General features: G+C 33.3%; 1 protein-coding gene across 1 annotated transcript; it reads right to left on the bottom strand.

Moving 5' to 3' along the window:
• Positions 1-878: 878 nt before the first annotated feature.
• Positions 879-20,460, bottom strand: LOC106065246 (dolichyldiphosphatase 1-like). The gene is made up of 8 exons (XM_056040833.1): positions 20,349-20,460; positions 18,455-18,555; positions 16,585-16,669; positions 15,478-15,574; positions 12,934-13,026; positions 11,849-11,977; positions 11,461-11,550; positions 879-9,873 (listed from the first exon to the last, which is right to left on the bottom strand). Exons 1-8 carry the CDS (start codon positions 20,443-20,445, stop codon positions 9,834-9,836), a joined length of 732 nt encoding a protein of 243 aa, XP_055896808.1. The 5' UTR covers positions 20,446-20,460; the 3' UTR covers positions 879-9,833.
• Positions 20,461-21,148: the final 688 nt, after the last annotated feature.

The following is a 21,148-nucleotide window of genomic DNA, read 5'->3' as shown; positions in this document are numbered from 1 at the left end:
ACTGAGCGCCTAAAGGCAGCACGGAAAACCAACTCCTAGTTACCCCCTCCCCCCCCCCCCCCCCCCTCCCCCACTGGTCCACAAATGAGATTGGACCAAAGCGCTCTGAGCATGCTATAAGCATGAAAGTAGCGCTATATAAAAGCTATAAATGTATATAAGTAACTATTTCAGACAAATAAATACACAATGAAAAGATAATTTTGTTTAGATGGATAATCTTTTAGTTATCTTAGCTTGAGTTTAGGCACATCAGCACAATTTAGGCCATGTCTTGCCCGTAATCCTTTAAGGATCACTCTCCCTTAACATAACAAGGGCTAACTTCTATATCGTTAAATCATTAAAAACAAGGTCTATTCAGTTAAAATAGTAAAGGTAGTAAAAATTTAATAATTTGGTAAAAATCTTATGTAAATATTATATGTTCACAGTTCAAAAATCAGATCTTCGTAGACAACCCTACCTCCCGGACAAAGCCTAGTACCTTCCCAGGGTCGACATTGTCGAATAGTGTTTTCAAGGTGTGTGTTCTAAAAAATTTCTCACTGAATTCCTGGTATCTGGGGCAATCAATGAGGATATGTTCCACTGTGAGGCGAGAGTCACAGTACTCATATCTTAGCTTGTTTGTTTTTGGGCATTGGTTTGTTGAAGTCACAGCCAGGCAGTCATCTTATATTTAAATTTTAACAATTGTTTTGAATTAACACATTCAGTAAGAATCATAACCATGCTGGTAAGTTTAATAATGTAATGCAGGTATGTCCTAGCACAGTCAAGTATATAATTCAGAAAAACACAAAATTAATATCTTCAACTTGAGGCATACCGGTACTTAAAAAAAAAAGGAACGAAAGAAAGAAAAAAAAAACAAATTTACATTCAACATAGTTTAATCAAAGCCAAATTAATTTGGGAAATAGGGAAATACAAGTGTTGAGAAGGAATATTAAGAAATTATATTAATCATTAATTATATACATATTAATCTTTTTAAATGCATGTAAAGGAATCAAACATTACACTCAAAAGGTGGCAGTTACCAATTAGCAGAGATCATGAAAAAAAAAATTATTCACAACGGAAATCAATAATCGATTCAATGATGAATACACATTAAAAATAATATACTTTTAAAATGTAGTCATTTATAGGTTTAAACCATGTGAAATTGATAAACAAAGTCATTATACATCTGAAAACAAAAGAAAATTTATGACCCGCACCATCCCACAAATAATGATCAAAACAAAACCAAAAAAGCAATGAGTTAAAGGAAGTAAAGATATTAAGTCGAACATTCGATGGAATTCTTTTCATGTCACATTATGGCACACACTCTTAAAAAAAAATAGTATTCTGTCAATGATCACTAAACATATATTTTCCATAAATGAAGATGTGCTGAAATTAAGACAAGATTGCTAACATGAAACAGATTGCCTGAATCAGTCAGGTAAACCAAAGTCTTTAACAGTTAAAGTCTCTTAATTAACATGCATGACTAGATTAACACATGGATATCTTTAGGATGTAATCATCTTCTCTTTTGAAGGAATGTCTGTACATAATCTAAACACAGAAAAAAAAAAACACAACCAAAGCAATGAAGAATATAAATTATGAATTTCTTTCATGTTTGCTTTAAACTTCAGAAGCATGTACGGTCATTTATAAAACCATACTTGCAGGTTTCAAAGGTTTATACAAGATACTACCACCTACATGTTACCTCAAACAAATCTTGAAGGTTTCTCGTTGTCGCATGATGGCCTTTACTGAGGTCATCACACATATAAACAAGTACAGAAACCACTATTCTATGTAATAAAAAAAAAAATTGCCCATTTTTCACCCACAATAAATTATTGTATCTACACTACACACCGAAAAAAGTACAAGCTAATTTCAATTGTGTCCGATTGTTGAAAAATTTGGATTTGCAAAGCGAATTACCAAATCTATAATTCAAAGCATTTAATCGTATGTCAAGAAAATTCAGTGTAATAAGATATTCTCAGTTTTTCTATGGTAAAAAAAATAAAACCAAAATAATTTATAGATCTAAAAAATACAAAACAATTTCATCTAGCACATACTGTACTAAATTAAAGCCCACCTATATTCCAAAAATATACCCTATATAATACAGTATACATCAATGAAATGAAATTGTGTCGGCGCCACATGGGATTACTGGGTGTGTGTCCGATTATAAAGCATGGGACTAAGAAGAGTCAACTGTATTTTGAAACAATATGTACAGTTTCTACTTGCTGAAGAGCTGATCTCTGCATACAGGTACTGGCAGTTTTTGTTGTTTTTTTTTCAAATTCTTTTACCAAAACATTATGTTACATTTAACATTAGCTAAAATAGGATCATGATGGTCACAGGGATCATTTAAAAAGCAATGGAGTCGAGATACACTATGGATCAATGTAAAAATGGGATCGAGATAAAAATACATGGATCAAGAGAACAGGAGACAACGTAAGGCTGAGCTGAAGAGATGCATCAATATCAGTATCTGCTCCAACAACACTCTTACGAAATGGAATTGGGGGGGGGGGGGGGGGGGGGGTGTGAGGGGAATTCTGACAACAGGGCCAGCCTTAGATAATTGAAGGCCCTAGGTGAAGTGAATCTGGAGGCCCCAAATGAAATAGAAATAATAAATAAACGGCGGAAAAATAAAATTAACGCAATGTACTTACAACCTTGTGACTCCCAACAAAAACATTGGGCACAAGTTCCACTATTTCTTCTCTAAAAAAAATTGTTTAAGAGTCCTGTGCATGGCCCCATCAATGGGAGACCCTAGGCGGCTGCCTACCTATGGCAGGCCCTGCTGAAAATATAAGCAAGTCACTGGATTAAGAAACACTCACTACACACAATTAGCATGTCAGTAGATTTAGAAACACATACTACATACATACAAAGGAGTAAAAATAGATTAAGTTAAATTTAATCACTATATACATATTATATCATCTCTATATATATTTATTTATTTAATATTGTGCGTATTGATAGATCCGTTCATCTTTACAGTCACAGTTTCAAATTTGAATGAAATGTTTTATTGATGATCTAAGACCACAAAACTGTGTACACTCAATCAAAAAAAAACTTAACAATTACAAAGATCCAAACCTTTACTGGCAATTGCATCAAAACACTCAAAATTGTTTCATCCATTAACTTTTAACATTCAAAATAAATTTTGAAAAATAATTAAAAAAAAAAAATTTAAAAAAAAAAAAAAAGATTAAAAAAAAAACAACATTACAATAAAAAAATCTACACATAGCTAACAATGATGGTTCAATGAGACCTTGATATAAAGTGTCCAAATGTTTGAATGACAATGCAAGAGTTGAAATTAAATTCTACCCCTTTAACCAATTGCGCTGTGGAAAGAAACTCATGTTTCTATGGCCGACGGTTAATGAGGCTATCGTGTGGCCAGCACAACAACCAAACAATTTTTACTTCCACATTAGAGCTGGCTGGACTCGGGGCACACTAACACAAACTTGACGTTTAAACACAGTGTTCATCAGGATTCAAACTAGAGACTCTTTGGTAAGGAAGTCAAGCACTTTACCACACAACCACGACCCCCCCCCCCTTTTTTCACATCAAGTCTTAATAATGGATATTACGATTTTGGGAGTTAATTAGTATGGGCATTTTCACATTTATAACCTTAGCAAAGTGATAAAAAAAATAATAATTTGGAAGAAATCAATGAAAGAAAATTAGGTCGGCAAAGTTCTGTACACAAAATGAAATAATTAAATAATTTAAATAGCTCCTCGACACACATGAGTTTTGAAACAAAAATGTGGCCAGAAGATTAACGAGGGGTAGCGTCAAATGGCAGGAGCATTCCTTTCCAGCAAGCTGATGCTTTAACAAGAGGGAGGATAAAATGGCACAAAATAGATGGGTTGAATGGCAGAAAATATGCTCAGACCATGATCCTTCCTAACAAATGACGTTTTCTAGATAGATAAATCTCATCCCACATGCTGTTACAATTTATGCTCACAAATCATCCAAGCATCTATATTGTTATTGTTACACTAGTTACGCTGCGGTCGTCAATTAAAGTCAAATTGAATTTCCATTTGATTGGACCAATAAAAAATGATCTTATCTTACAATTAATGCTCACAGATCATCCAAGTATTCAGTCACACTGTCTGCCCTTAGACCAATCAAGCAAATATAAAACAAAGCGTCATACAGAAATTACATTTGAAGCTCTGGAATAATGTTGAGAAAACATTGCATTAAAAAAAAAAATTATTATTATTATTTATAGTACAAGAGTAGACTGCTAAGGTAACTTTAAAAGCTGAAAAATGTTTAATTTCTAAGTAATCTAGTGAAAAAAGCTTTTTGTATTTGATGACTAAAGGTATTGAAGTCATTGAGCCACTTGCCCATTAACCAGAACTAAAAAGAAAATCTCCCATCATGTGAAGAGAATGGCTTCTGTCATTTAAGGATTTGATATTTAAAAAAAAAAAATTTGATGTGCTACAAATATATATACAACTGCAGCTTTAATATGTCGTATCTGACTGTATGCTTGGTTACTATCAAGTGAATTGTAACATTTGAGCTAACAGAGCTCTATGCTTTGTTACAATCAAGTGATTCGTAACATTAGAACTCCTAAAGAGCTAACTAGGATATGGTAGACAGACAGCACTGGTCAGTGTCACAGATGACATTGTGGATTGCAGAACCTAAGGACGGCTGTTGACTATACGATTCTTTTCATGAGGCTTTAAAGAAAGCGGACAGCTGTAAATCTACACGTCATTAGTTTTACTCTAATACACAGCTCCTCTTATCTAAACTGAAAGTTACAAATTATTTCTCCCTAAAGAAAGACTGTTTACCCTCCAAATGTTTAAGACCTTCAACAAACATTACAAGCAATACTAACAGTAGATGACCTTTATAAGACAAATAAATATAAGCCTTTGATAGCGCTGAATTTTTTAATTTTTTTTTGTTGTTGTTTTTTTTGGAGGGAGGGATGTTTCTATGTTCACCCAAAAGACAAACTTCAATAATACAACACTAGGTCTGTACAGAGAATCAAGAAATGGTGGCTAGTGAAAATCAATCTCTACTCAAAGCCTCAGACCTGGATTTGTGATCCTGAAGTGAGATGAATGTGTTTGTCTAACGGCAATGTCTTTGATTTCGAATATTAAGAATGAGTGCAGTGTTACACATGACTATGTAAACCCAGTTGCGACCTGCATACTTTCCACATCTGATGCAGACAAAGCCATTGTCAGAGGGGTCTATTTAAGTTTTCTTTTTTTTTTTTTTCACCCTAATAATAAGGTATGTCTTTGAGACCAAATATAAATGAGAAATGCAGTATTTTCAGGCCCCAGTTGCAACCTACATACTTCATAAAACATTTAGCAAGGGAAAGAAATAATCTTGCTTCTACTGACATTCAGGTATTTATTACTAAGTGATTTTGACACTTTGTGAAAGTAAACATTTGAAATTTGACATAAGAAGATAACTGCAACTAAAAAAAAAAAGTAATAATGAATTGTGCCACTAACTTTGCTGATGACACCCTTGTAAAAGAGCTCTTTCCATAGCAAGCAATTTATTGGGCAGAAAGAATATGGTTGGCCCGTCTCTGTGGCTTATGATCCAAGACAATGTCATGTGACCAGCACAAATTTATAATAAAATTGTGAATTTAAAAAAAAAAAATGCTTTCACCAATGTTCAACTTCTGAACCTTGATATAGCAGACAAGTATTTCACAAATAAAACCTTTCATCTTGCATTAGTCCAATCTATTATTCTGATGAAAATCTCAAATCTAGAACTATGCCAGACTCAATGGCTTCAACAAGATGAGTTCAATGAATGTGTCTTGAGCACCATTTTTCAATAGCGTACACACCAGTAGAAATGCTTTACAGTGACAGTATCTGTTGGAGATCTAATATTGTAATGTGAAAATGTAAACAAATAATACCAGAAAACTCGATCACAAAAATAGTTTATAACAAAAGACTGAAGGATTGGAAACAGTCGAGGCCCAATGAGAAAACAAATTGTTTACAAAGTTTAAAAAAAAAGGTCACAGAATATTTTAAAAGAAGAGTTTAACTTAACAGTCCCATGAAAACTTTATTTGCTTCATTCGTTTATCTACCTAAGATGTCTAGTCAGCCGAATAAGTTCCTGACATTATTTGCTAACCCATTCATATCTCTTGTAGAGTTCAAACCTTTCAAACCTAGCAATTAATAGCATCAGATGATGTAAACCTTATCTGTTCTATGGTCAACTGTTAACAAGGGTGTCATGTGGCCATCACAATGACCAACTGCCTTAACTTCCCGATGTATGTCCAGTACCCATTATAATTGGATGGACTCAGGTGTGTCCTTGAAATCCCAGTCTTCACCAGGATTCAAACTCAACACCCTTGGTTCAGAAGCCAAGGACTTTACTACTCAGCCACCAAGCCCCATACTGATCAAATGTTGCTAAAGAAATTGTACAATTGAGAATATTATTCTTCTCAAAGGTTGCCATGCAATTACTACACACATTTTTTTACAAAATATCTTCGGTTTAATTTTTTAAAATGTTGTCGTCACGTACCGGTAACAAAATAATATATTTGCATCGGAGATAAATATTTTAAAATCAAACAAGGGGAAATAGAGGGAAAGGGGGGCGGGGGGGGATAACAACATGAGCACTTAGAGGGAAAAAAGCCAACATAAGGTAGCCACAAACAAAAAGTTTCAAAAAATAAATGAATCTTGATGTACACAAATAAGTAAAAATAGAACTTTGTTTCAAAATAATGTTCTTAAATGGTGAATGCATCTCAAAAACAAATATTACGTACATTAAAAAACAGATCCTTGAGAAAAAAAGAAAACACCATCAAGGATGAAATTCAAAATAGATGTTAAACTATTGATATCTGTAACAGGAATATCATTTCTGTTCTACAATTAGAAGCAGAACCATGAAATACATGTTGAAAACAAATGTTCATTAAAATTATAGACTAAGTCACAGTCACTTTCCAGGTTTAATCTTTCATTGGCTTATATGGGTTATAGCATTGTTGTTTCTTTTGTTGTATTTTTTGCATGACAGCGTAACATCATCATTAACAATCCTTCTAAAGAAATCGCCTTCACTAATTTAAGTCCATGACAAACCAGACTGGACTATTCCTCTGACATCTAGATCTTGCACTCAAACACATGAAAGGTGAATACAAGACATCAAGCTAAACTTTGCAAGTGAATGGTCACTTCAAAATGAAGACTGTGGTACTCAAGCCTATGTACAGTAGAAAATTAGAGTCTAGTCTCCCAATTCAGATTCAGGCTAAACTAATGTCTAGCAAGGTTAGAATCTGCCAAAAGCAATCTGTCACACTTTTGTTTACCTCCCTTGTAGCTGGGGATGAAATGAAAGCTACTCAGTAGAGAGGGAGCTGTAGGACTGAGTTTTATGTAGCTGGAAGACAGCAATTAAAATCCAAACATCTTTTAAAAACCAATTTTCAGAAAGATTACTGTTAAATAAACTATATATTTTTGATGCTTTGAAATATATATGAATCTTTGAGTCAAGTAAAAATGTAGCCCTTAGATCACGTCATATTTCTAAAAAGTTCCCAAGAGCCTATCAAAGTTTTTGCTGTCACTTGTAAGTCTTAAATTATGAAGAAATAAAAAAAAATTCTTTTAAATAATTAGAAACAATTGCGTTGTCCACAAATATTGCAATAAAGAATAGAACCAATTTTTCTTTATGTCCAAATACATTTCTTTTTGAGCCAGTATTAATTCAGAAATCATAAATAACTTTTACTATCTACCAATGACAAATAAAGAGATTTAAAATTTCCCCAATTAAGATTAGGGCCTACATTTCATGGACACTCCTAGACTTCACAGAACTAAGCCAATTGAGTTATCCTTGTGGACACAAAGATTTTTACTTTGATAACTTTATAAGCTCTAAATTATCTTTCAAGTTACAGATGGTTCTTCCAAGAACATTAATAATAAGTCCTACTTTTTATGCAATATCTTTTGCGTCAATTAAAAATCTTTTTCATCCCGTTAACAAAAAAATAATAATAATAAATCCAGAATATTTTTTTTCATGCTTGATCTTATTCTGCTAGCCAGCTTTAAAATCTAAAAAAAATATATCTATGAGGGAGTTTAACTGTAAATCACAATCCAGAATCAGCTCAGACTAAGATAAGTGCATAAAGAAATACACATTTCGCAAGTAAAAAAAAAAACCCACATAAATAGAGCTGCATTATGAGACACTTTCTTTGTCAGGCGACAGATTAAATTCATTCAAAATATTGAAAAAAAAAAAAAACAACTGTTCATTAAAATAAGAACATGACATGTAGTCTTTATGTTGAACTAAGACCATTTTGTTTCAATATAACAACCCCAGATTTTACAATCATGAAATGTAAACATTCAAATGAAAATAAAATGTAAAATACATATGTATATATATATATATGTGCTACACTCAAGACTTTTGACAAAATAGAAATACTTCCTTAATGTGAACATAAATCCTGAGGTCACAGGTCATGGGGTCTACATGAGCCCTGAGGTCACAGGTCATAAGGTGCACATAAAGATACCTCAAGTCAAACACTGATATTTATTTCATAAGATGCATTTATCAAAACTTAGACATCATTGAAACAGACTAAAGCATAGACTATGTTAATTAATATGAAAGAAACAAATTTCTTTACTAGTACAGATACCACTTAAGGGGGTGTAGTGGCTGAGTGCTAAAGCACTGGCTGCTGAACTGAGGAGTTATATTCAAATCCAGTTGAAGGCTAGAATTTTGAACTTCAGGATTTTAAAGACACCCCTGAGTCCATCCAGCTCAAATTGTTCCTGATATCAAGAAAACTTTAAAAAGAAAAAGTATTCACAAAAAAACATTCACCACATTCTTTGCAAGTGAATTCTTTCTACTGATGACAAGAATATTTCTATACATCACCCAACAAAGAAATAAAATACAAATAAGATTACTACGTAACTGTTAAATGTTATAACTCACACTCAACTTTGATGACACAATTATCTATTTTTTAACAATCACAAACGTGCTTAGATCCTTGTTTAGCAAGAAATTGCTATTCAATATAACTGGAAGTTGAATATTTATATGCCTTATACGGTAAAGCTTCAAAAAAAAAAAAAAAAAAAAAAAAACTTGGTACTGGTGTAGAGAGTGATGATGTCAAAGTAAACAGTTTTTTAAAAAAATACTGGCTGTAGGTGGCATATTCTAGGGCTGCCCCTAAACTTGTGTCAAGTATAAGCATTAACGAAAATAGTACCAATTATTATTTAATGTAAAAAACATATATAACAAAACAATTCCTAAAGATTGTTTACTCAACCCAAGGTGAAAGCATAATAGTTCTAAAAATTCCTAAACTTTGTTTTGTCAACCTTGCACCAGTCCTTTCATGCCCTATACTATTGACTTTACTGCTCTGTACACAAAACTAGACTTTAAAAGACATGTATCAAACAGATGACAGTTTATACATGTGAGGTTGGTTCAAAAACGAAAACATTTCTCTCACGCAGAACACAGCAGCTTGACTCCCCCAGGCCATGCAGGGTTCTATCACAGACGGTAATGGGTTGAAGATTTCGTGTGTTTTAGCATTAAGTCCACTAAAGTGTAGGCAAAGGACGTCATCCTCTCCACCAGGCGTACCATCATTGAGATTTTCTAGAAGACATTTTCCTCTGGCGACTCCTATAATGTAATGAGAACATATAGTAAGTCAAGATGACTTGTATCTGATGCTAACAGGTCAACTACTAGTGACTAAGAGTCAAGTGCCCACATGCGCTTAGTAAAGTAAAAGATTAATAAATCAAGAAAAACTCAAGCTTATTTTATTTCTTAAAGAAGATGGGATGAGAAATTAAATGCTTCATGGTCAAATCAAAGTATCAAATTTCAAATTTAGCTGTTTTGTTTTTAAACAATCCAATGAGCTTTTCACTTCAATAAATAAACTCATTCCTCAGGAATAGTAATTTTGTTTTTTACTAGAAAATTCACCATAGGATTCTTGCTTATAAAGCTAAATGTACAGGGTTTTGGAATACTTTCTCAGCTTTTGAAGGTGTTTCCTAACCCACCCAGACTTTAATTGGTTCCTAATATCAGTTTGGGAAATTAAAAGTTTTGCTAGTAACTTAAATCTTCCTTAACCTTGTCTAGTGACATTGGTGATCTCCAAAAAATAACAAACTTAATAGTTTTGTATCTCAAAATAATGAGTGGCAATGATATTAGCTGTGTCTAAGTTTGGACAAAGTCTCAAAAGGGCATAAAATAATATCAAACATAAAAATCTGCAGTAAATACACACATTTGTTCTGGAGTTTAAACCTAGTCTTAGGAAAGACATATGCATTTTTGTGTGTGTAAGATTCATCAAGAAAGATTATTACAATGGGCATTTATCAAGATTCTACTTCATAAGGATTCAAACACACAGAAACTGAGATAGAGATAATTACACAAATTTAGAAGTAAAAATCTATTTTCTTGCGATAGGATAGCATTACATTTTTTAGGTTGAAAATAAGACCTGAGATTAAAAAAAAAACTTACTTGTATATTTTGGAAAAGGGGGAGGGGGGGGGGGGGCTATTGTGGTGTTTTCGAATGGGCTTTTTATTTATTTAATTTTGGCTATTTAGAGAAATATATTTCAATACTAAGCTCTTGATGTAAACATCATATATTTATCAAACACTTGCTTAAAAAGTACATTTTTAACGTGTGATGTAAAAAATTCTTGCCAAGATATTTATTGAAACACATTCAATATTCATGAAACATACTCAATCTTATCTTAAGATATTATGAATTCTGTATTATGTAAAAATCAATGAGGCTATTTTATAAGTGTTGAAATCATCTTAATATATATATAAATCATGCTCCAGCGAATTAAAAAATACCAAAAAATAAATGCTTATTATGGCTTGTGAAAAATTCTTATTTTTCTTAACATTTTTGTACATTTATTTAATCATTAGGATACTAATGTTGATGGCAGAATGCTAAAGCAACTGGCCTCTAATCAGGGGGTCTCAAGTTCAAATCTCAAGACTCAGATTTTGAATGTCACGATTTTTAGGACGCCTGGGAGTCCACCAAACTCTGATGGGTATGACACATGTTAGGGAAGTAAAGGCAGTTGGTCACGTGATGCTCATAAACCAGTGGCCAAAAAGCATGTAAACTTATCATCTGCCCTCATAGATCACAAGGTCTTTTTTTTTGGTGGGATATATAAACCTCGAATTTATCTTTTGAACCTACCGTGCTTCATTTCTTGAGCAAGTATATTCAAACCACAACACATGTGGTATCAATGTGGAGTCTCTTAGCATAAAAAATTCTCCAATAAGGCTGACAGAATAGAAGAGGAAACATTATGAATAACAATGTGAATATCAATCTTAAATCATTAATACATTACACTTGGTCCATGCTATTTAAAAACCAGTTCATCAAAAGTTGTTTTTTTTAATGGATTATGGGATCACTTCATTTTAGCCCACTAGCTCCGATTTCTGGTTTTAAAAAAAATACTCATTATACCCTAAGCAAAGAGAGGTAGCTCTGAATTTTAATAAAATTCTAAAGGAAAAAAAATTTTTTTTTTAATTTAGATCTAATCCTACCTTTTTTTTAGTGTTAACCTTACCTGCTAGCTAGTAACGGAAACAGTGGCGTCAACAAAAAGTGAACATTGAGAAACCAAAGAGCTCCTAGTATGCTCCCTAGTAGAACACCAACTAGTACTTGACTCATTGTATGGTAACCTAAGTAGATTCTGAAATTGGAAAACAAAAATGTTAGAAAAAAAAGATTTTCTATAAAGACCTTTAAATTCATAAGCACTCATGAACAGCAGCCTTGTTGAATCTATTCAACACCCCAACTTTCTAAGAGAACAAAGAAGAAGAAGAATGCTTCTAAGAAAACAAGTTTAGGATTCACAGACAATGGTTCACAAGCAAATCATTCACTGGATAGTAACGCATTGTTAATACTTTGTCGGGAGAACGATTTGTTGGTGAGAAATTTGTCTGTGAACGATTTGTCATGTTCCCATTGCAAATCTGATGTTTCCTGTCTTTTGAATTGAGAGACAATTCCATTTTAAAGGGTTTTACTTTTCTTCTTGTCTTCATCTTGTAGTTTGGTGTTGGGGAGTTTCAATCGGCCAGACAGCACCATGTCACAGGTCAAATATAGTTTGGGCATAATTGTTCCAAATATTCCACCCACCCTAATGACATTGGTCAATACTGTGGACACTGTTTATTAACAAGTAAACTAAAAGTGCTTGAAATGTAACTCCATTTTCATTCACTAAACAATTAAACTCTTTTTCATTATTAATGTTGAAGACTATGGTGTGCCCTATTTAATCTCTTAAGCTCTAATTAAAGTGACCTTTAAAGATCATCTGATTTGTAAATTTTTTTGTTCCCATTACATCTTACAGCGAACGACCAACTGCTTATTTCTCTTCCATCCAGGATGGCAACCTGGTTGTGCGGTTTACACACTGGACTGTCGTACAGATTTATCTATGGTTCCCGGTTCAAACCCTGCCCGCTCCCATCCCCTGTCGTCCTGCGGGAGGTTTGGACTAGGAAGTAATTATCTTCAACTCTGAAGGAACATCCGAAACATGTAAAACAAACAAACAAACAACTTACTCAAAGTAAATAATGGATCTAATTTTCTCACAATAACATACTTGATATAATAATAATTTACCTGCTCCAAGACACTAAAATTGCACATAAAACACCCAGTCCTGCACAAACATATTTCCACACATCCTCTATAAGAGAATAGTTTTTATACAACCTAGGAGGAAAAACAAATGACACATAACTGCAAACAATGAATTCAAAACATGGTTTCATTAAACAAACAAAAATTCCTTAACTTACAATATTATACAGGGTTCCCCCACCATTCTGAGATTAGGATTTCAGGAGATTTCCAGGAGTTTTCCAGGAGAAAATATTCGATTTCAGGAGCGGAAAAACGCGAACTATATCTATATTTAGTAATAAATATAAGAATTACCATATACATGTATACAAGTTTTTTTTTCCTTTTCAAATTAGCAAATTAAAAAGTAACTGATTAAAGAGTAAAAAAAAGTACTTGTTAACCAATAAGCCTATTTGCACTACTCTCTCTATATATATTGCTTGTATTAGTCAACATTAGGAATTAATTAAAATGTCTAAAATTAAACAAATTGCAATGTATAACACATTATCATTATCAGTTTCCTATTTCAGTGGAAATCTCTTGCATTGATTGTTTTTATTAACAATAGGTGTCTTTAAATCTATAAAAATACCTAAAAATCTAGCTGTGAATCATAAAGCTAGAAGTGAATTTGATTGTAAAACCATGAATAGTTTAATTTTATATAGCAGCTTAAATACTATATAGACCATATTACACTATACTCTAAGCCAGTCTAAGCCCCATCTACTTCACAATCTAGATTTATAAAACTAAAACTAAGAGAGAGATTCCAGAATCTAAGTAGATCTCTGTTAGATCTAGAATTCTAGAAATATAATCTAGTAGACTATACCATTAATCAGTAAAAGTAGAATAGTAGGCCCTATATTCAGTAACTATAACTATTATATATATATACTGTCTGTAACTATATCACTATATCTGTCTCTATCTAGATTGACTAGATATATCTATCAAATCTATCTCTATCTGCTATCTAGATCTGACTAGAGATCTACTAGTAACTAGTACTACTACTAGATCTAGAAGATAACTACTAATTTAAACTAGATCTAGCTCTAGATTGACTAGATCTAGATCGTACTGATCATTCATAAATCATGATATAGTAGATCTAGTAATCTAGTAGACTAGAATAGATCTACTTATAATATACGTATAGTTGTATAGTAATAGATCTAGATCTAGTCATTTCTAGTAGATCTAGAATTCTAGTCATTCTAGATCATCATCATGATCATCTACTAGATCTACATACTAGGACTAGATCTACTACTACTTACTACAGTACTAGTCTAGGCCAGGCATCATCATGGCCCAGTCTAGATTATTAGATAATAAGATTAAAGATATATATCTAGATTACATGATAGATCTAGATCTAATCTAGATTTACGATCTAGTCTTAATTTTAATATCAAGTCTTTCTAGATTAAGATCTAGATAAAATAGATCTAGCATTTTCATTCTAATTCTAGATCTATCAAATCTATGTAGATCTAGACTAGATTTGTTTTTAAAAAAATCACTTTTGAGATGGAGATAGACTTAGAATACCGGTACTTAGATCTATGTTTATATATGCCAGTGCCTATTAAAGTAAACAAAGTATTAGAACTTCCGTTTTAGGCTTGAATTCGCCATATTATTACATTTTTATTAAATGAAAGCCAACAATGCCGTTTTTTTTTTTTTCTTAATCGCCCGTAGGATCAGCATTTTTCATATTGAATGACACCCAAAAAGACAATTTTGTCTATTTTTCAGGAGATTCTTATGACTTTTCAGGAGATTTTTAATAATTTCAGGAAATTTCCAGGACTTTTTCATATATTTTGCAATTTCAGGAGATTTCCAGGAGCTCCTGAAAAATCAGGAGGCCGCGGGAACCCTGAATATATTATTTATAGAAAGGAGAGTTAATTGGTGCTTTGGAATAGAATTTTTTTCTTTCTGAAAATACCAACTTGACAGCAAAATCAAGAAAAACAAATAATACTTTAAAAAAAAAAAACAAAGCTTATATTATGTGTATTATTGTATCAATTAGTTTGGATCAGCCATGGAATAGTACTTTTGACAGACTTGACATAATAAATCTGTGCGATTAGAAATATTTTTACCAATTGTTTTTGTTCAGCTTTTAGCTTTCTCAATGCACTGTGATCCTATCATTTGCCTGGACCAGTTGAAAAAGGGGGTATCTTGATGAATGTTGACATGATCGTTTTTTAAATGCATAAACAAATATGTTCACTCAGGGTTCAAGAGTTCTCAAGGGAACTAATTCAGCTTATACCACCACATCTGTCAAGTACAATTTCTTTCCCTTGTTCAAGATACCAAACAAAATAAAATTACCAATAGTTAATTTGCTAATTGGTTAATTTTTTTAAATTGATTCTTATGTTGTCAGGTACAAAAATTTCAGCTTGATTGGATGTTGGAGAAATAATGTGTACAAACTTTTTACAGACAGACAGACAGAGTGAGTTGATATCAGCTTTGTCATGAGAGAAATTATTTACTTACCTAAACAAAAGAAATAAAGCAAAATATGAGGCAAAAAACCACATAAACTGGGTATGGCTGGAAGGCATACCATATTCTGTGTACAAGTTTTCACGACCTAAATAAAAAAAAAAAAAAACAGCTTCTAGCTAAATTCATTTAATTTTTCAGCAATTTTAAGAACAGCTTAACAAAAGCAATTTAAAATATCCATAAATGAACCTTTAAATGTACTGCAATATTGTACTTGTAATTTAAGAAGTCTTTTCAAACATAACAGTTCAAACATCAAAAAGGAAAAAATTAATATCTCGCATTTTATGAACTAAGCTGATCAAAGCTGAAGTTTATACAGAACATTTTTATTTTAATAGTTCAAACCAGTGCTTTTTTTGTGACAGTATGCACTGGTACAACGTACCGGCACCTTTTTCAATGTGGGGAAAATTTTTTATTACTTTTCTTGCATTTTAACGTTTATTATTACTTTATTAGTAGTTAAAAGTTAGGCAATCCATCACTGAGTACCGGCACCTATTTTTTTTTTTACAAAAAAAAAACAAACATTGGTTCAAACAATAACTCTTTGTAGATGTGATTATTACCTATGATATGGTATTGAAGTATATTATTATTATATATTACTTTTCTGTTTCACACTAAGAGAAATATTAAATAAATCCTAATTAGTAACAAATTATGGAACATTAAATCAGATTGGGTGTTATGATATTATTATTTCAGAGTAAACAATAATTAATAATGCATTTGCTTTCAATTAAAACTATAATGTACAAGATTTTCAAAGAGAAATGTGACCTTATATATAGATTTCAAAGCCAAAAGAAAGTAGAAAATCAGCCAAAACCACTAGTAAATAGCACTACTGTGTAAATATATAATAGTCCCCATAATTAGTTCACCATAGCATTACCACACGTCCTTTCACCCTCCACAAGGTTCCAGTGAGAGACATTACTTAATCTACTATACATACTTTAATAAATTTCTCATTTTAAAAAATCTACAGAAACTTTATTAACATTCGGTTGAATGGAAATATATGTATTGACTTTTTGAGACGTTACTAAAAGAAATTACATTAATTATAAGAAGGTGCAAGATTACCTCTTACTGGTCTAGATTCTTGTACTAGATGTTTAATAGCAATATTGATTAATTCATTCACAAGTAAACCTGCAAAAAATGCTGCCTGAAATCAGAAGAAATACAACCTATGGATGCACTGGCATAAGCAAAACATAGATTTAACATATTCATACAAAACATTAAGATTTCTTTTTTAATCAAGAACTTGAGATTCTTGTTCTAGTACTGCAGAGAGTTTATATATGTATTTTTATGACTGTTTCCATGACCAAGAAATATGTCATGTGGCCAATGCACAATAATTGACTGCACTTATCATATCCCACAATACCTAATATATCCCACAAAATGTGTCCAGTTGTGTAGATGTTATGAGTGGACTATTAGGTACTTCTCAAATCCCCATTTGACAAGTCAGTCTCCATAGAGATTCAAGTTCAAGTCTCCCATTTTGGTAGTAAAGTGTTTCACCATTTAGCAAACCACAGAGCACTCATTTTCAAACTAACTTGAACCTATTACAGTGAATACTTGTTTTCATAGGGTTTGGGGGGGGGGGGGGGGGGCCAAGAACACCAGTGAAAAATGAATTGCTGTGAAGTAGGGAAAAATATTTTTTAATGTATTCAACAAGTGTATTTGGACTTTCATAACCAGCCCTTTAGCATTAAGCAGACATTCTATAATTCTTACAAGCTGTAACTATCATGCTGGTTTCTTTAAAGAGTAATTTCTAAGTTGTGATTAAGCATAAGTAAACAACACCCTGATATGTTACTGTGCATAAGACAAACTTGCAAAAATGACATTTAATTTGTCACCTACAGGCCTAGTCCAATACATGTAAATAATTTTTTTAATACTTTACACACAATAAGAAAATATTTTTAGGCACCTAGTCTAATAACTTAACAGTACAAAATTAATAAAAAAAACAATACTTTAATTTACACACCTATTCTAATGCCAAAATTATTATGCATAGGGTCTACTACATTATTCAAATTAATTTTAAAAAATAAATAAAATGAACTGGAAAAAAGAGGAAAAGAATTTGAAAAGGAAATAGTAAAGGTTTGTGCTCTCTTTTTGGCTGACTAATAATGAAATATTTTGACTATTCATCTTTCATGATTTACTTAAGATTTTTCCTCAATATCTTCAATATAGCAGCTATAAGCCCCTTTGGAAAGACAATGGGAAGTAGGGAATGCGCAAAACATGAAGTACTAAAGTACTAAGGGATTGCTATATATATATTATGTTTTATAACACAGTCTTGCAAAGTAGACAACGTCACATTAATACGAAAAATAAAACAAGAGGCATATGATATCATACAATAGATAATATATAGGCTATTAGATGAAGTCTGGACCAATGCTAAATAGGAAAAATTTTAAAGGAAATATTCAATATAGGCCAACTAATTAGTTCCCCTTTCAGACCTTATGGCCTTTAGGGCAGATGATGTGAAGGTCATCTGTTTCTGTGGTCTACGGTTAATGAGGGTGTCATGGCCAGCACAACGACCTAATGTCAGGTACCCATTGGAGCTGGTTGAACTCAGAGAATTCCAAAGATCCCAAAATTGAAAATCCCAATCTTCACGATTCGACCCAGGGACCTCCCTCAGTTTGGAAGCCAAGCGCTTTGGACTCAGCAGCCACAGCCACGCCTCTAATAGAAACTTTAAAACAAATTTCTAAACATGTTTCATACAGAGAATTTAAGAAATAATATCCCAAAGAATTACTGAAGCATAAAATGGTGTTTATGACCAATGGACATGTAATAGAACCCTAACCCTGAGCCAAGCGCTGTACAGCTTAGCCACCCCACCTCCCAACTAAATAAAACACTATTAATAAATAAAATGTGAACTTACTGTGTGTAGATCTCTTCTTAGAAGGATCATAGTTATGAAGCTTACAATCAAAATGAAAGGGAGTAAGCTAAACCATGCCAAGATAAACCCCAGAAAGTCACCTGTCGAGGAAAATTACTTGTTAAATATCACTGGAATTGGAAAGAAATTGCAGAACTAAACGAAAACATAAAAAAAATAGTTTTAAAAAAAAAGTTTAAAAAAGCTTGTTATACCGTATACGAAGTCCATAGAGGTGTAGAAGTGTAAAATAATTGTAAGTATCAATTAGTTTGGATCAGTCCATCAATCATTCATGTAATTTAATTAGTAATAGATCTAGACCAGCAACAATAAATCTGTGTAATTAATAATAATATTTTACTGATTGTTTTTTTTGTTTAGCACTATTAATTAGACTATTTCATGCTTTTAGTACTTTCTCAATATAGATCTAGTCTTATCAGTTATCTAGTAAAAAAGTATAGATCTAGATCTAGTCTTATCAGTTATCTAGTAAAAAAGTATAGAACTATAAGTATAGATCTACTCTACTGTGATCCTATCACTTAACTGGACCAGTTGGGAAAATGGGTAAAAAAAAGTGGGGTGGGGGTGGGAGAAGAGATTTATTTTAATAATAATAGAGATCTAAAATTTCTAAAAAAATCTCCACTAAGCCTCATCAGGGGTGGGCTTTACTTAAAATTGGTTTTACTAGTTTTAGTTTTATAATTTAATAAGCATTAAAAAAAAAAACAATTTGAACTCGTGGCTCACACCTCATCAGTCAGTGTGAGTCAGTCACAGATATATCTAATGATTAAAATGACAGACGTCTAATGATATCTATATATAGATATTATTCTAACCACTCTGCTACTGAAGACTGATGTCAATGTACACTTATAATATAAATAATAACTAGACTATAGATGTGTCAGTCGTCATCACTTCAAGTTCAACTTCTGTTTAACTGTTACAGTGTTACTTCACTGACACAGGCGTCACAGGTTACAGTTCAAGTTCAGTGACACCCGGGTACGCTGTTCTGCCTCATCGTGGCACCTGGGTGGAAACAGCTACTTGAGGGGGTAGCTAGGCTAAATGAATGGCGAAACATAACTCTCGTGGGGATGCCCACGGGTAGACGAGAGTCAACCTCTTGCATGGGCAGGGTTGTAAAAAAGTCCCCACAAACCTGTCCCACATCCATGCGCTGTTCCTCAAAGGAACCGTTACATAAATGGCGAGTCCCCCACAGATAGCTTGGTATAACGAAGGATAATGGCGGAGGCTCCCGGTGTCCTCGGCCATGTGCAGCCAAGCAAGAGTCGGGGGCCAAAGGCGGCAAAGGCATTGGAAACAGCAATATAGGCAAATCATTGACTCGGGTCTCTCTCAAACAGAACTGTGTTCACACAGGTTTGTTTTGTTTTTCTGTTTGGCGTCCAAACAGGGTTTTTTTCAAACTAAGGGCTCGAAGAGCCTTCAGCTCAGCCCTTGGACATCAACAAGTTCAGTGACAGTCAGAATCAGTCATGATCAATCAGTCAATCACTCTCTCTTGGAGTCTGGACACTGTTGCAATCATGGATTCTAGTAAAGTAAAGTCTTAGTCTTGACTCTTGAACTTTGAAGTCTGAGTCTCTTCAACTTCAATCAAGTCTCTTGGTCCACCGTCTTGGACTGATGAAGTTTGAAGTCTTGTGTCTGTCACTCTGTCTCTGTCACCCTGTGATGTCAGTGTCATGAGTATGAGTGTGATGACGTGATGATATTCATATTGGTAACTCCAAGACGACCAAGGCCAAGCCCAAGACCAAGTATTACCGATAATACGACTAGACTAGAGTCTATATCTATTAAATTTAGGTATTATAATCCACAAAAATTTTAGGTCTATGCGTAATACCTTTAGGGTACTCAACATAAGTTAAGGACACCGCTTTCCAATCATTAGGGTTAAAATGATCTAGGTTTCCCTTCACCTGTGTATCGGTGTCCGCCATTTTGATGTGTAGGTTCAGGGCATGCGCCAATGTAATTTTAAATAGATCTATCTATCATTCCGGCCTCCTGATTTTAGTTTGAAATGAAAAGGTCGGGAACTGCGACCATCGTGACGATAGTCAGAAGCGCATTTCACACGTCCAGCACCTCTTATTTGTTCCTGTGAGTGTGATTTTGTTGTAGGCCTACACTGCACAATAACATTGGGAAAATAGGAGTAAGACAAGGCTGCCTCCTTTCACTTGCACATTTCAATATCTGCCCTGAAAAGATGGTGGGGGGGGGGGATGTTCTTGAGGGTAGTGAGGTCAGGCCTATATTGGCGGAAGATAAATTACTAACTTGTGCTTTGTGGATGACATATGGATGGTCTGAAAAGGCTAGATGGTCTTGGGCAAGGTCAGCGGAGGATGCTAGCTGACTTGATGATCCGCATAGACAAGACTTTTGCCATCTGCAGCACATATATGTTATGTATTTTAATCAATGTCGAAAAAAAAACACTAAATATAACCAATATCCAACAGGGTTTTAACTAGGACATCAGTATTGGCATCGAAAGCTGGCAAGTACCAGAAGTTTTAAATTCCTCGGAGCTATCGTTTCAGACAACAGAACGAGACCTGAACTACTGGCCGGAATTGCACAGTCCTTAGCAGGACTTGAAAAGCTTTGAAACATCTGGGGAAAAAAAAGGCATAG

Source organism: Biomphalaria glabrata, chromosome 9 (assembly GCF_947242115.1).
Source record: "Biomphalaria glabrata chromosome 9, xgBioGlab47.1, whole genome shotgun sequence".
In the NCBI taxonomy this organism is placed as follows: domain Eukaryota; kingdom Metazoa; phylum Mollusca; class Gastropoda; family Planorbidae; genus Biomphalaria; species Biomphalaria glabrata.
The sequence above is the reverse complement of the archived record's forward strand: the minus strand, read 5'-3'. Positions and strand labels throughout refer to the sequence as shown.